Source organism: Macrobrachium rosenbergii, chromosome 26, assembly GCF_040412425.1.
Source record: "Macrobrachium rosenbergii isolate ZJJX-2024 chromosome 26, ASM4041242v1, whole genome shotgun sequence".
In the NCBI taxonomy this organism is placed as follows: domain Eukaryota; kingdom Metazoa; phylum Arthropoda; class Malacostraca; order Decapoda; family Palaemonidae; genus Macrobrachium; species Macrobrachium rosenbergii.
In genome coordinates this window covers 8275955-8293415 of record NC_089766.1, presented here as the reverse complement: position 1 = coordinate 8293415, position 17461 = coordinate 8275955, and the positions used below count along the sequence as shown (strand labels likewise).

Genomic DNA, 17461 nt, shown 5'->3' with positions numbered 1-17461 from the left:
TTACATTATTCTGTCTAATTACCTTGCAATTTCACACACCAGACTAATGGCAACAGGTTCTGTAAGAAAACGAGTATTCACTGTGTGAACGAATTCAACACCACAGTTTTCCTGTAAGTTCACTAGCCTGCAATGAACATATTGCAGCTTTGCTCCTGTGTCACCCCGGCTCTGCAAATTCAAATAAATTATTACGAGACTAGTTTAAGGAATTAAAAGGAATAAGCTTGTATATGCAAAATGGTTAAGCCTGGTTTTCATTGTTATCATTGGTTCATTCAAATACCATTATTTTATAACTAAAATACTATAAAATCCTGGTTGCAAAGATACTGGTTAAGGATGTGTTAAGTGTAAATCCCTTACTATTATTAACTGGTTTAACCATATGACTGCATTAAAATTCTTAACTCTTATAGAGCTGGCTTAAGTGCTCTTGTAAATCATAACATATCAAAAAATGTATGTAGATTACAATATTCATTTAACCCTTAAACGCCGACTGGATGTACCATACGTCGACTAAAATTGTCTCTTGGGTGCCGAGTGGAAGTATGGTACGTTGACTACAAAAAATTTCAACCTTCGGTCAATTTTGACTCGACCGAAATTGTCGAAAAACGCAATTGTAAGCTAAAACTCTTACATTCTAGTAATATTCAATCATTTACCTCCATTTTGCAACAAATTGGAAGTCTCTAGCACAATATTTGATTTATGGTGAATTTTTGAAAAAACTTTTTCCTTACGTCCGCGCAGTAACTCGGCCGAAAATTTCAGAAATTCTTTCGTCATTTTGTCGTAATTTTTGCACAGTTTTATATTAGCCGTTACATAAAGTTTTATATTTGAAAATGTGCGCAATTTCATGTAAAATACAACAAAAAACAACCCATGGTTGTAGCTTTTATCAGTTTGGAAATATTTTCATATAAATCACGATAAGTGCCAAAATTTCAACCTTCGGTCAACTTCAACTCGACCGAAATGGTCGAAAACGCAATTGTAAGCTAAAACTCTTACATTCTAGTAATATTCAATCATTTACCTTCATTTTGCAACAAATTGTTAGTCTCTAGCACAATATTTCGATTTATGGTGAATTTAAAAAAAAAAAAAAAAAAAAAAAAAAAAAAATTCCCTTACGTCCACGCGCGGTAACTCGGGCGAACATCTCTGAAATTCTTTTGTCACTTTGTCATAATGTTTGCACTGTTTTATATTAGTCGTTACATAAAGTTTTATATATGAAAATGTGCGTAATTTCATGTAGAATACAACCAAAAATAACCCATGGTTGTAGCTTTTATCAATTTTGAAATATTTTCATATAATCACGATAAGTGCCAAAATTTCAACCTTCGGTCAACTTTAACTCAACCGAAATGGTCGAAAAACGCAATTGTAAGCTAAAACTCTTACATTCTAGTAATATTCAATCATTTACCTTCATTTTGCAACAGACTGGAAGTCTCTAACACAATATTTCGATTTATGGTGAATTTTTGAAAAAAACTTTTTCCTTACGTCCGCGCGGTAACTCTGCTGAACATCTCAGAAATTCTTTTGTCACTTTGTCGTAATGTTTGCACCGTTTTATATTAGTTGTTACATAAAGTTTTATATATGAAAATGCGTGCATTTTCATGTAGAATACAACAAAAAATAACTCATGGTTGTAGCTTTTATCAGTTTTGAAATATTTTCATATAAATCACGATAAATAGAAAAAATTCTACCTTCGGTCAACTTTAACTCGACCGAAATGGTCGAAAACTGCAATTGTAAGCTAAAACACTTACAGTCTAGTAATATTCAATCACTTATCTTCATTTTGCAACAAACGGGAAGTCTCTAGCACAATGTTTCGATTTATGATAAATTTTTGAAAAAAACTTTTTTTACGTCCGCGCGTTACAAATTCATGCATCATTTTGTGATAATATTTTCTGTGTTGCTTTGATCGTTTTACAATTTGCTATATACCAAAATCATCGCAATTTAGTGTACAAAACAAAGAAACAAAAAATAACTCGTTAGCCTTAACCGTTTTGCTCACAGCGCGATTTGTATACAATTATATATGAAATTTTTTTTCGCGGTCATATATTTCAATATTTATATATGATAATGATATTTTTTTAAATTTCTGATGGTTGCATACTAAACTTCAGGCAATGATATTTTTTTAAATTTCTGATGGTTGCATACTAAACTTCAGGCAATGACAAAAAAAAAAAAAAAAATTTTTTTTCCGCTTCGGCGCTAACTCCGAACGCCGCACGCATATGACAGACACTTTTGTAAATAGAGGCTCGGCGTTTAAGGGTTAATGAAGTTATCTGTTAACAATTCCAGTCACTGATGGTTGCAATTTGGACATTTTCATACGGCATGGGTTGCTGTTACTGTTATAGTACCTTACGGTGATGGTTTTGTGGCAAGACAAATAATTTCAATAAATGGTAAAAATAAAAATGAATGTTCATGTTTGTACATGAGCAAATTACCTGTAGTACTTTGTCCCATGAAAAAACGTAATCTCTTTGACGTCTTTGTTTCATATCCCCTACAAGTATACAAGAAACTGCAATTTTGTCAGCAATGTCCATACTGCTGTACTGTAAATCTTCTCGGGTTGCTGAAAATGCAGTTTGAAAAATTAGAATATTTTAATTATTTCCCAAATTTAGAGGACTTAGCATGCATTATTCATGATTACTAAAAGAATAATAGAAATGTCCATAAAGTAAAGGTTAGTCAACTGTAAATAACTTCACCAGCCAAAGTCAGTGGCTATAAGTCATTTGTTTAACAAAACCAAGTCAACAAGAGGAAATGATTTTTGGTTTTCAGACAAATGCCAGTGGAGAGAGATTTTCTGACATGGCCCATCCTGCCAAACCTAAGAGAAGACAACATGCATCCTACAAGATGGTCCATCTGGCATATTAAACAGCATAGAAGTCTTTACTTAGTATTGATTCCATTCTCTCTGAAAAAGAAAACATGATTTCCAAAAAATGCACTGAAGAATTTGTTGCAATTTATACCAATACATTTAATGTGCTTCTTGTTCTTGAATTAAAAAGTAGTATATAGATATATTAAACCCTTAATAATAATGCAGTCTGCATTATACCTTGTCCAGTACTAAGGGTTTTCTGAAGTTCCCTTTAGTGCCAATTCCTTATCTTGCTCTAATTTTCCCATCACTTAAATGCAAATCCTATGGGCAAGCAACTTGAGTCTGTGAACGTGACTCAGTGGGCTTGTTAACTACAGCACTTTAAAATACAAGTTCTGATTACTGTAAATACTTCATACAAACCTAACAATGATAATTACCACAGGATACTTAATAAAGGGCCTGTTGCAAGTGCTAGTGGTAAATATGAGGTCACAGGTTATAAATTCAGGGATGCTATACGTAATTATTGCAAAAACATCTGGCTAATCCCCTTAACAACTGCTGACTAACTACTGTGTTAGGTAACAGCTTCCCTTCTGATATAAGGTTAAAATCTTAACATACTTATTTTTTTAAGCCTATTCATCTAGCCTTGGCAAAAACTCTTCTCATTGTAACCTATGCTACGACCTTTTAATACAGACATTCACTAACTTGAGGTAAGTGAAATGCACTGTATTATTTTTATACTATATTTTCATCCCATCATAGGCTAATATGCATATGCATAGGTTAAGTCAACTGGTAAGTGCAATGCTGTGTTAAGGTTTTGGGGTAGCCTATCGTAAGCATAAGATTATTCCCTTGACCAAATTTTTTTTTATTTCCACCCTCCTTTTGCATCAATTAGTGCAGTAAACAGAGCAATCACTGTGTCGTACTCAAATTCTCTAGAAAGACGAAACTTTTGAAAACATGCAAATTACCACAAGAATTATATACAAAACAGTCATCACTTACTATCAGTTTCCTCTTGCTTTTGCTTCATCACCTTTTGTGCTTCATCTAGTAGATCTTGCAAAAACACTGCAGTCCCTTTCCTTGTACTCATTCCTCGTATTCTCCCAAATTTTATATGCCTCATATTTTCTGCCCAGTCGAATCCAAGCTGATTTAAAATAGTAAATAAGGCAACGAAATGATCAGCCTGTGCATTGTCCACAACATAGTAACTCTTGGTAAATCTGTACCTTTTATATCTGTCAACAGCACCTGCTATATCCCTGGACAAGTAAATTGATGATCCATCACTTTTAACAACAGTAATCTTATTATTTGGAGTCAAACAAAACACTTTTCTGCCATCTTCTAGACTTTCCAAGAGGCCCTTTCCTTCCATCATTTCTAAGCTCTCTTGACATTCATCGGCACTATACATACTTTCCCCATGATACTCATCAAACTTCACATTAAGTCTTGAATATACACAAATCAGATCTTCAATAGAAACCTTTCTGAATAAGTTCCATGCCTTTAATACTTCCTCATCTCCCTGTTCCATTTTGCTAAATATCTCTTGAGCTTTGACAAGAACACAAGGATCTTCCTCTGCTGTCTTATTGGCCCAAACGTACACTTCATACAGTTTTCGAATAGCATCGTCCTCCAAGTCTTTTTCATTCATGTTACAAGCATCATATCTGATACGAAGGAAAAGACAAAAGTAAGCATTGCATTCCTGTTTGTTAAAAAATCAAGTTCAAATGTTCATTTTTGATAGCGTAGCCACTGTTCATCTTCAAAGGAGTTACACTCTCATGGTCCCTCCCCAGGGCTTCAGAGAACAGACCAGCCAATTACAAAGAATTCTCTTACATTTGATCTCGGCCAGAGTAGTGCATGTTGGCACAGTGACAGAATATAAAGGAGTCAGGACAGGAGGGCTCTATCTCCTGTCTTACAACGTTTACTTAGGCTCTATGTCTTACTTGCACAGATGTGACATAAGTCAGCGCCATCTTCTTTACACTCTGTTTTGTCCAAGAGTTCACAAGTCCCCAGGAAGAGCTCCAGAAATATTGTTCGACTACACAATTTTTCACCAACTTTACACAAGTCAAGCTAAGTACTTAGTTTTGAGACCCAGTGAAAAGTTTAAGTTTCTTAAAATTTTAACCTACAGGTTTATATTTATTTAAATTGGGAGCCAGTAAGCCTCTTGCAAGGCGAGAAGTTAGGAGCAGATTGCTAGGCTACGCTGTAATTGCCCTGCTGATTTTTCTTGTTTAACACAATGAAAATTTGCATTAAGGCAATAATATTAGACAAAAAACAGGTTTAAACATAGGAAAAACCTATATTTGGTAGCCGCTGTGAGTCCTCAAACCCACCCACTTTCCCTGATGAAAAGGCATGGGACTGGGGTGAACATTTTGCCTTGCATAGACCTGGCGTGTAATGAAGATGGCGCTGACTTAAGTTGTCACATCAGTCTGTGTACGACAGAGCCTAGGTAGTCATTGTAGGACAGGGTATAGAGCCCTCCTGTCACTGTGCCAACAAACAGATAAATCGATTTTAAGAACATTGTTTTAGAAATATTCGTTATTTTCAAAGAATTTAAAAAGGAACCTCTAGGCAGTGAAACAATGACAAGTTACACTATTCTGACCAAGACCAACTATAAGAAAATTCTTGGTAACTGGTTGGTTTGTCTTATGGAGCACCGAGGGACCATGAGAGTGTAACTCCTTTCAGGACTCTCAGCGGCTACCAAAAATAGGTTTTTCCTACGTCAAAACCTGTTTTATATCCGTTACATTTGCTCATTAAATACAACCAACACATTTTACTTATGCTTATGGTAAGAAAAGTGGAAATTAGCCACATACACTGTATCAATGCCTATGGATAAGCAAAAGCCAAAACTACTCTCTTATGGTAAATAACCAAACCTCTTTCCTCTTGGGGAGTACTTCATCTTCACTGCTTTTTTTTTTTTTTTTCATTTATTGCATTACCAATCTTAAGCAAATTAAGACCATGATACTGCCAAGTTCAGAGAGACAGGAGGGTAGTCCCCAAAATGAGAAATCTATATTTAGGGAATGTGGACATTACTCAAAATTTTATAAGTTCATACATATTCTCATTCCTAATTTCATCCCATAATTCTGTAATATAATCTAGTTACAGATTATACATATGTCAAGGTGATAAAAACCTCAAGTGGGCTAAGGCTGGAGATAACTGCTTACCAGCTGAATATCTATTATGATCTGAAGAGTGACAATTTACACACAAACTGCAAATGTCAATACTGTTCTTAGAGGCAGATTTTTGGAGATGTCCAATGACATTAAGTGATTTTAATATATGACACTTAGGTGGCTCTAGACATTTCTTCTTGGGACATGTAATTACAGTACTACATAATTTGCAATGAATGATACATAGGTAAAGCTGCCCATCTGAATTCTTCTTCAGTCTGCCATCAAGCATAAAAAGGACAAACCAACTAAACTTGAGTACAAAAGGCAAGGTTTACCATTACATAGCAAAAACATTGCAACCATGTACTTGACAGTAAAATTAAAATAATGAATGAACTACCAACACTTGGAATTCCAGGAGTAGGGAACAAATTTTAAGTCGAGGTCTATACACTGTTCTTGAATAAAAGTAATATTTCATGGATCTATAAGAAACTTGTGTTATTCCTAGATACACTACCAAACTGGAAATTCATGTCCTAATTACTGCATATTTTAGAGTTAAAATGGGTATACAGTAGAACTTACCCGTACTTTAACATCCCAAACTGTGTGCCCCAATCCCCAAGGTAGTTGATCCGGGTTACTTCATGCCCAAACGCTTCATGAAGATTGCAAATAAAATTCCCAATAATTGTAGATCGTAGGTGGCCAACATGAAAGGGTTTTGCGATATTCGGAGAACTGAAATCAATTTAGTTATAAAATGACCAATTACATAGATATCACATACATCAGTTAAGTAATAACTTACTGTCTAATCTGGCAAAACAGAAAGAAATACCAGCTCTTCATAAGGCTTTTAATTAGGGTTAAATATTTAAAAAATACACTGACAAAGCCACAGCTGGTAACAAAATCTTATATGCTACATTTAAACAGTTATGAGAAAAAGCACACAAATATAGCATACAGACCATGAAACTAATATTAATGTATATCAAAAAAAGGATCCACAATCACTTCAATATTCATACATTACAGTTCTGAAGATGACCTTCATGTTTCTTTCGCATAACTTTTTATGCTTAACTATATGACAAAAGTTGTCACTAACAAATATCCCCCAATGTAATTAACTGCTATTAACCAACAACAATAGGAATCCCTATAGAGGAACATCATTCACATGAGCTGTGAACCTCTAAGTGGGTTAAATGTGAGTGCTTTTCTAAGTGGATAATTAAACCTAAACACAAGCACATTTACAATAAAACACTGAAACAATATACAGTACACAAATTTTAGGGTTCGCATGCGCTTAAAACTGTTGGTTTGAAATAAAAATTGCTAAAATTTCTATATGAATGCAATCATGTATCTCTTATGCAACATATAAAAACTTGCATGTGGCTGGAAGGTATCTCGCAGCAAGGCTTGCATCTAAGAACTAGGATATCTTATGCTTCTGCCTTACACTATGAAAGGGTAGCACACATATTCTCATGAATAGTAATTCTTACAAAAAACATGACAGAGGAAAGGTAACCCGGAATACACTTACCTAAAATCAGCAACAACACGTTCCTTGGGTAGGAGATTTATAAGAGCACTGCTTTGCCAAAATCTATCTGGTCTCATTGTAGTGATTCCAACAACATCAGCCACCAGATTGTGGCAATTTACTGAAATTTAATGAAATTTGCTATCACATTAGCATTGGAAAACCTGTCTGCTCCCTACAAAGTTGGCAAAAGAAGTGCCCTAACTTACATTCAAACCCATTTCAAATATATTTGTATAAAGCATTCTCTACATGTATAGTTTTTGGTGAACCAATGTTTTCTATATTAAAGCATTACTTTTACTTAACCTATTTGTGCATCTGCAAGAATCCCTGTAAAAGGAAAGAAACTCCCTGCATTCCATGAGGGTTAGTGCTTAAGCACTTGGGTCTTTCAAATTCCTTGTGGCAGACCATCTCACCACCTACACAGCCTGACAGCTTAAGCTGTCCTGACTTTAAACCATCACATACAGAAAGGCATTACTCAATGAATCTCTGTTTCTGTGGTTTCATATACAGGAAAAACTTGCTTACTTAAAAAAAAAAATCTTCATGTACAGGGAAACATTTTCTGTAGAAAAAAGTTAAGTATAGCTTAGTTTAACCAGACCACTAAGCTGATTAACAGCTCTCCTAGGGCTGGCCCGAAGGATTAGACTTATTTTACGTGGCTAAGAACCAATTGGTTACCTAGCAACGGGACTTATGGCTTATTGTGGAATCTGAACCACATTATACTGAGAAATGAATTTCTATCACCAGAAATAAATTCCTCTAATTCTTCATTGGCCGGCCGGAGATTCAAGAACGCAGGCCCTGCAGAGTGCTAGCCGAGAACAGTACCAACCAGTCCAATGAAGAACTATTTCTGTAGAAAAGTGCTAGAAGGAGCATTTGTATTTTTGTGATTTCATACAAATTCTGCAATGGGTTTGTGTAGAAAAGTATAAGAATAGATCAAAATTATATTTATTTCATTACAAATCCCCTGCTTTTACTCATCTAAGTAGCCACTTTGAAGGAATGTAAGTTTAGCTTTTAAGCATCTCGAAGGATCCAGTTGAATAGTGCTGATCTGAAAACTAGAGCATCCTAAGTGTTTACCGAGTTCGAATATTAGACAAGGAATACAATAGTGAAGTAGGGAACTGAATGTATCTTTAAAGAGTATTTGTCAAAAGAGATGAGAACTCACCACTGCTGATAAGCATAAAAGAAATTAATGTGGAATGTCTATACCTACCAGGATGCCCAAGTAATGATTAAGATGAAGATAATTCTCCTACTCTTATGTCCCTTAAAGAAGGCAGAAGACTATTACGTCTTTAAAGTACTGGTATCTTTTTAGTAATAATTACTATACTGTACAACATAGCTTAGGCTATGAACCTAGTTCATCTGGCTTGGCCTGGCCTGGCATGGCATAACCTACATTCTCCCCCTCCCTCCTTGCTCAATTAGCAAGGTGTTACTGAATTGCTAATCATGTGGGACATGCCCAAAAAATTCACCATTATCGAAATGCCAAACTGTCCATTGAAAAAAATTAGCATATGGCATAAGTATGAAAAAATCAGTACTTTTGGATCTTCAAGTAGTTGAGACAGCTAATGACAACTGTGGCCTTATGAGAAACCCCTCTAATGTGGGTTACACACCAGAAAAAAATCAAGTCTTCTGTTTTTATTTGATAAAAGTACTGACCCTTGACAGCAGAGCAGCATAACCAACTCTAAAGTGGAATAACTGGTAAAGGGCAATTTAAGCATGTGGTGTGGGTCTCTTCTCCTTCCATGTTTTTATAAGCTGGTGTGACTAGATCCATTTCACATGGAATAAGACTACAGTATTGCCTATGATTAATGGGGTTGTATAAAAACATGTCATTGTAAAAAAGGTATTTTCAGCAAACAGAAAACCCTTCCAGAGAGTGTGGTACAAGAACAGGAAAAGAAAAATATTAAAATAACAGACTAATGAACTTGAATAAAGAGATTTTAAAAGTGACTGTCATGAATAGTATAACAAATTTGTATTAGGCATCAAAGTTCAGGAATGTAAGCACTGAAGCTAAAAAACTTGAGTGAGTTATTTAGAATACACTTATGGAAACATTACAAAAATTACAACTTCCTTTGCTTTCAAGGTTTATCATTTTACAGCCAGAGGGAAAGAGAGGAATGCAGAAGAGTGCAAAGCAAATGATACTATAACCCATGAAAGCAAATGATCCAAACCTGTAAACAATATTTAAGTGATAATTTTAAAGCACCCATCTACAATAATGCTACTCTAAGCTGCTTTTAGAACAAATTTTCTCAATGATAATCCTCCTGCTACACCTCTTTCATTAAATTTCTGGTAAATAAACTTGCCTTTCAACAAACCTTTACCAAAAAATAACAAAATTACCTTTGAAGTTGACTCTTACATCTGCTTTGTCTTCAACTACGTAAACACCAGGAATGGTCATGTCGGTGTGGAAATTTTCGACCAGTGAGGAAGCACAGTTCAGTAAACTTTTCCTGTTGGATGCAAAAAACTAGATGACTATCAAACTAAATCATAAATCCTTTGGACATACATATAACACTAAATGCAATACAAAATTATTAAGTTATATTGAAAATGAGATGAACTATGTAAATCTGTCTGGTTTTTTAGATGACCATTAGTTACCAAAGAACCTGTCATTAATTTGATCATTTTTGTATTTATACAAAGTTTATTCAACATCAAGATGTTTCCCCTAACAAGGAGTGATTCCTAAGAAAGGAAATGACAACAATCATTACCACAGTCATACCCATACCTCAGAATTGTGGATGAACACAGCAGAGAATCTTCCATAACACTAGCAGCTACATATACCTACACAGAATACTCGCCAGGGGACAAGGGGGACACATGCTAGCTCAAACGTGACCAAAGAAATAGTGAATGTAAGCAGACAAGTGAGTGGACGGCTATACTCCTCACCCACCTACTTACACCTATAATTACCGTGTTAATAAGCTTCAAAGAAGAACCATCTTGTGTTAAATAATCCTATATAAAAAACAAAGGTTTGTATTCTCAATCAAGAGAAGGAAGATAAATACAAAGTGGATTTGAAATTATTGGTAAAGTAGTTTTCTGTTTATTTGTATTTCTCTATTTATGGAGAAGAGATATAGACTACATGTCTGTTGACAGGAACCTACAAGTTGTAGTTGACTGTATGCAGAGGTTAATATGTTTTTCAAAATTACTGCAAATACTTGCAACACTTCAGTATTTTTCTCTAACCTCAACTAATTATAGGCAAGTCCCTGACATTCTCACTCAAACTGATGCTTGGCAAAAGTCATGTAGTCATCCCCACAAAATCTTACTGTTGTATGTTTTACGACTATACTTTTCAGTGAGCATGCCTCCTTATGGAACAACAAAAGGCCATACATAGAGGGTCCAAATATAAAATAAAAAAGATCAAATGGATTAAGAGGAAAGGAAAAGGTAACAGTAAATAATTTGCAAATGCAGAACAGTACTGTAATAAATGAAACTGAAAATACAAAACAATACATTATTTTAGTAAACACGTAAGGAGTGCTTAAATCTAGTCCAAAGTAAGAAAACGCAAATGAAGAAAATAGAAGGCCATGGTAGAGAAGCTATGGCATAGTCATAGGTTCAAGAATACCGGTCAGATGGACACTAACCAACAAAGGACAATTAAGTGTGGGACCTAAAAACCTAGAGACACAGTGGCACATATTCCCTAATTAACTGGATAAACAAAACTTGGATATCTGAGTCCTCTCAGCTGCACATCCTACAAGCAATACTCAGAGCAGCCATTACAGTAAAGAATGTAAGAGTTTTCATATAACTAACCTTCCAACAGCCGTGGAGCTTATGACACCTCGTTGCTGTAATCGTCTTAGTGAAACACGAAATTCTGGTTGTGTTCGTGCCTTCTGATCAACCTTTGTATGAAAAAGAGAACAATTATTATTATTAGGTTATTTAACCAAACTACTGGGTCAAATATTTACAGGGATGGCTTTAAAGGTTGAGTTAAAAGAAATGCTATCCATTATCATTATTAAAATTTTTACACCAGGCTTTCATTTTATACTCCTCTGTCTCAAGCATTCATTTTCCAGAATTCTCATTTGGCTCATGTAACTAAAATACTTGCTGTAAAACAAGGGATGTTTTCTGCATACACAATAAAGTAGAAATGATCAATTACATTAAATATATTCATTCGAAAATATTTACTGGCGTAATTTCAAACATACTGTAGTAGGAAGATTACTGTCCATTTTACCTGAATGGAAAAATAGATGCCCTCATCCATAATGGAAACGTGTTTTTATAGAAATGCTAAAGAAAATATAACCTTGAAATTAACTACCAACTCTCAATGAATCTAGAAATTTGTCTTGGTGTGGCATATAGGATGCTATACAAAAAACAAACCATCTCACCTCCCTGTCTTCCTACTCAGAATTCTGCAAAAGATATTGTATCTCAAAATGTCCCTTTTTCTTTTTAAGAAGTGTGACCGGTTACCCTGATTTAGGTGACAGAAGGTTCAAATGGGAAGACTGCATGTTTCTCACCCAAATTACTTCTGGAGTCTCCCAGCTTACCCATGCTTTGAAACTCCAGACACTACCATGTTAACAATGAATGACCTCCAGACACTACCATGTTTATGATGAATGAGCTCCAGGAAGTATGAAAAAATGATTGCTATGCTGTTTCTATTCTTTTTCTTGGGAAAGTATTGTTCTGTCATGTGATGTCGTCAAATTATTGGCTTCTTGTTGTTGCACCTATCTCCTAATCAAATATTTCACAGGTGAAAGCAACATCATTTCATCTTCTCAATTCCCTGCCATAACCTTACCTGTGAAGCAACTATGCGCCTTCAACTTTTCCTGCTTTATTACTATGGGAATTTCCTTTCTGTCACATCTGACAGCTCCATAAATATACAATGACAATATCACCTAGTAACCATGTATTGTACACTAATTATCACATCAATGGTAACTTCTTATCTGTGATGTGCTTTTAAACTTTTGAACATAACCCTTCATATTAAATACCAAATTTTACTAGTTTTTATTTATGACCTGAAAAATGCAGTTTAATTTGATGAAAGCTTATGACAACTGATACTTCTAAAAATAGAGTTAAGCACATTTTATTAGTAATGAACAAAGTTAAAGAGCCTTTCAATTATGCTCTGCAATAGATTAAAACTAATATTGTGCAGTATATGCTGGATGTCCTATTTTCCTGAATCCTTTCTTCCTGGATGAACTTTTCAAAATGCTATACTGAATTGTATAAACAACTATACAAGAGATATATAACTCAGTCACAATAAGGCAACATATTCATGCACTGAGGGAAAATTTAAAATAACAGTAAATTTTTGTGGGATTTTACATTAAAACTTATATTCACATTTTGGCAACCTGAATGGAGTAATAGTTTATTTCTGTCTTTCAATGTCTGTGATACAAACTGAAATATCCTTTACATTTAAGCTGACCTGGTGAGTTTTTTTAAAGAAGCTGACCCCTAGAATGATTGGAAGTGCTAAGCTTAACACCCTTAGCTTGCTCACTAGGTATTTCATACAATGTATAACCACTAACTGCAGCCATCACAATAACTGTGTAAATATAACAAAACCAAGTATTACAACACATCAGTCTAAACTGTGCAATACAATGCCAACACCAGAGATAAAAGATGTTAAGAATGGCGACTGTTATTTAAAATTTTTTGGCTGTTTTTGTATTGAAATCATGGTAATTATGAATGCTGTACTGTCATGCCTACAAAAAATATCCTAAAACCCTTAATCAAGTAGCATCTTAGCAGAGGTAGTAGGCAAATTAAGGCACTTGCTCATGGCACTGAATTTTTTGTTTGCCTGAAATCCAGGCAAAATACTGTAGTTCCTTCAGACTTAATTTCTCCATTACAGGAACTGTAACCTGATAAGAATAGCCTACATTCTCATGTGATGCCTTACATCTTTGCTAACTTTGAATGACTTACCTGAATACATGGGATAACAGTAGATGACTTCAAACCTTCACCTCCTATTGCTATGTGGTCCAATGCTTGTATAATCTGTGAAAGTAAAAAAAAATATTTTCTAAGTTATGAGGCAGTATATGCATAGGTATTTGGCAAAAACGAAATATTAAAACCCAAATTCAGTTTTATACACATATTACATTTTAATAATACTCTGAGCATAAACAACTATACTGTAGGCCTATGAAAACAGAATAACATTCTACTGAAACTGACAAATGAATAGAAATCTCTTCTCTAATACAAATTTCTGTGGAGGAAAACTGTCAGATAATGACAATGATTTTTCAACCACTTAACTTGATGAGACTTATCAAAGAGGTTTTGGCATTTAGGTTAAATTTCTTATAAGTACTTCAAAATCCTTGGTAGGCCTCATATTTTGTGAAGCATTTAGATTCAGACAGTCTTGAAATAACACTTGTACACATGTACCATTAATACAAATTAAAATGACAGACATCCTCTCCTCCATCTTGGATGTCCCTAAGCAGGAGGACCTTATGTGACTGCATCCAAACATGTAAGTCGTAAATTAAAAAATAAATCAATGAATGAGATGATCAGTGCAATATCACGTTAACTCTATTCCAATAAAAACATTCCTCCTCTTGATATGAAGCTTGGTTCTTTTCTAACATATTTTCGAATCAAAATATTATTGTAAAAACGATTTAGTTGTAAGTACTGTACAAGTCAACTACTGACCTTGTTTGATATTAATGATCTAAACTTGTGCGCCATTGTAGCAGGTTGTCAGGAACAACTCAAAACTAAAGGTCTAGGCAAATACACCTTCCTTTTGATGGCATAACAGGGGTTTTTAAAATATTCCACAGTTCATTCAGGAAGTCATCCTGAAAGTGAGGCAAGCAAAAACGAAAACAATTATGATCATGATTTTCATAACATGCAAAGGTTTGGTTAAAGAGTGTTCTTACTATACCCAATTAAAAAAGCCTTATGTTAACAGCGACCTAACAATGTGATATTTACCATACACAGTTGACTCCTGCCTATTTGCGGATTTTTCTACGGAACATGTATACACATTATTCGCGGAAAATTCACCTATTCGTGGTATTTTTCATAGAGAAATATTCACTAATTACTGTACTTTTATATCATTTTCATGACTAAATGCATTTTTTGTGATAAAACTATTAAAATACTCAGGTATAAGCATTTTCTGAGGGGTTTTTTGGTGTTTGAACTATCAAAATACAGTAGGCAATTATAAGCACTTTTAGAGGGGTGTCAAGTATTCGCAGATTTTAGATATTCGCAGGGGTTGTGGTACACATCCCCCGCGAATACCGGGGGTCGATTGTACCTCTTTACTGAAAAGCTGTACAAAATTTAGTTTCTATTTTGCTCTGATAACTTTAAACTTCACCTTTCTCAATCTCCATAACGATAGTTTACTGAATAATAAATAACTTGTCCTGAATACATCTCATGTTAGTGGTTAGAAAATATGCTGAAATAATATTATTTTATTTTAAACCATTTTTGCATTTTGGACTTGAAAATATAATTTTCTTAAGTTTTAAAGTGCTCTGTGAACAATTCTGACATTCATTGCATTAGCAAAAGGGTGCTTTTGGAGATAGTGGACCCCATTCTTATATCCTAAAATTCAGGGTTTTTGGGGGAAACATAACGAGTATAATACAAGGAAATTAATCCCCTTGATACTTCTCATTCAGATTAAGGTAAGTTTAAGGAACGTTTTCAAACTTATTTGTGAGCACTAGAATGAAGGCCCGGCACCTAAGGTTAGGTTAGGTACAATGTGGCTGGTTACATCATTTGCTGATGAAACAAGCGTTGGAATCATTCAAAGCACACCCTAACACACAGAAAAATGGTATTTTCAAAGCTAAAATGCCATAATGGTATATAGCAAAATTATACCACAGAATCATTTCCTTGGCACTGACAATGGACGATCAATTAAAAACAATTAGTTTTACTATAAAACTCATTTTATCTGGCAGTTGTTATTTTATGCTTGGGCTATTTGCTTTTCCCAGTGAGGTTATTAAAGTGTTAGCCTAGCTTATGTTGACAAGCATACGAGTAGCGTAACAGCCACAAGTTAAAATTGTTGTTCATAATATAAGCAAATCCCACAGGAAAATGAAAGGCAGAAGTTCAGTTTAGGATATGGATTAAGTTTTGGTGTTTCTGACGGAACCTGGACTACGGCAACATTTCAAAATCATTTTGTTATTTGGAACAATTTAGTCATAATTTATGTCATGATGACATCAATATTCGTAAAGGTATTGTGTATGGTGCTATGGCCAAGCCTTCTTCCCCAAATGTTCCCGTACAATTTCTCCAGGCAAACAAAACCTTAAAAAAGACGAAACATTGCAAGTAACAAAGGCAGATAAGTCTAATGCAGTGGTAATAATGAATACAAGTAACTCCGTAAATAAAATAATGGCATTATTGAATGATAGTGAAACTTATATAAACCTGAGGTCAGATCCCACACAGACAGTTAACTCAAATTTTAGCAAACAAATTAAATCCATTTTTAAGGGCTCTGACCATTTAATTAAACAGTTTACCACTCAGTGCTCCTCCCTACCACATCTCTATGGTTTAGGTACTGAACTTCTGCCTGTCATTTTCCTGTGGGATTCGCTTATACACTGAAGTCACGTGCATCTACTGTGATTTTTTAAGCATTGTTGTTCATATTTATATTGTGCAAGGCAAACACTGGCAGTAGGCTAAGGGAATACTTTTATGCTCCGGTTTGTTCAGTATGATACTATTACTGTATGTTAAAAAGTAAATAATTTTATTTGTTTACTAAATCTACACTAATATTTTGTCCCTGACCTTTATTTTAATAGCTAACTTTGTATGTGAGGAGCTGCACTGACTGTTAAATGATGGTCTGATTTCTGTGTCAAATTTGGCAACTAAAATAGTGATTTATGACAAAAAATAAGGTAGATTTAGCAAACAAATATAAATATTTGCTCTTAACATGATATTCCACACTGAACAAACCACAGCATAAAACCAATCTCTTAACGTATCCAGTATTTGTTTGGCACAATATTTGGAAATTGATTTTTATATAGTATTTTGGATGCTTACTAAGAATTTGCCATTATTTTTTGTCGATCGACTGTAATTAAACTCAGAAGTTGTATGCTGGCCATCCTGGAATGCTATTGCACATGCAAAGTGTTGTACGGGAGCTCTTGGTGAAAAGTGGAGGGTATTATTTTATAAGTTGCCAATGCATGATATGAAATTATAACCAACATTTTTGAAAAGAGCTATTCATTCCCCTTACTTTGAACCCCATAAACACACTCTGCAAGTGATAAATAAAAATGAATAAAATTACGACTTATAAGGTACGACAATAACCCCCCTCCATAGCTAATATGGCAAAATTGTAACCAGTAAAGACCCCTAGGTTACGTTAGGTTGATATTTTTAGGTTCTTCTAGTGCCCTATCATTTCCTAGCCATTTTTGCATGAAAAACCCAAAATGGCTCACCATGCAGAAATGGCTGGCTGGTGTCTTATTGGCAACTTATAAAATTTTACTGTGTGGAGTTTCCTTCACCGGGGGTCCGGAGGGCTACCCTCCCTGGCTAGGTAACACGGCCGGCCAGGTT

At 34.7% G+C, this 17461-nt stretch overlaps 1 protein-coding gene across 6 annotated transcripts in view; it reads right to left on the bottom strand.

Annotated features, from left to right (window-relative positions):
• The window catches only part of ArgRS-m (arginyl-tRNA synthetase, mitochondrial), a 187876-nt gene that overhangs the window by 3547 nt on the left and 166868 nt on the right, over positions 1-17461 (bottom strand). For 4 of the 6 annotated variants that reach the window (XM_067128103.1, XM_067128106.1, XM_067128102.1 and 1 more), the window contains exons 2-10: positions 14513-14661; positions 13763-13837; positions 11570-11661; positions 10103-10215; positions 7688-7808; positions 6712-6867; positions 3932-4611; positions 2511-2641; positions 23-171 (exon numbers count right to left, since the gene is read on the bottom strand). In XM_067128103.1, the coding sequence (XP_066984204.1) occupies positions 23-171; positions 2511-2641; positions 3932-4611; positions 6712-6867; positions 7688-7808; positions 10103-10215; positions 11570-11661; positions 13763-13837; positions 14513-14548 (1553 nt within the window). In that variant the 5' untranslated portion in view covers positions 14549-14661. The remainder of the gene's footprint in view (positions 1-22; positions 172-2510; positions 2642-3931; positions 4612-6711; positions 6868-7687; positions 7809-10102; positions 10216-11569; positions 11662-13762; positions 13838-14512; positions 14662-17461) is intronic. The other 2 variants (XM_067128101.1, XM_067128104.1) reach the window with 1 other exon arrangement.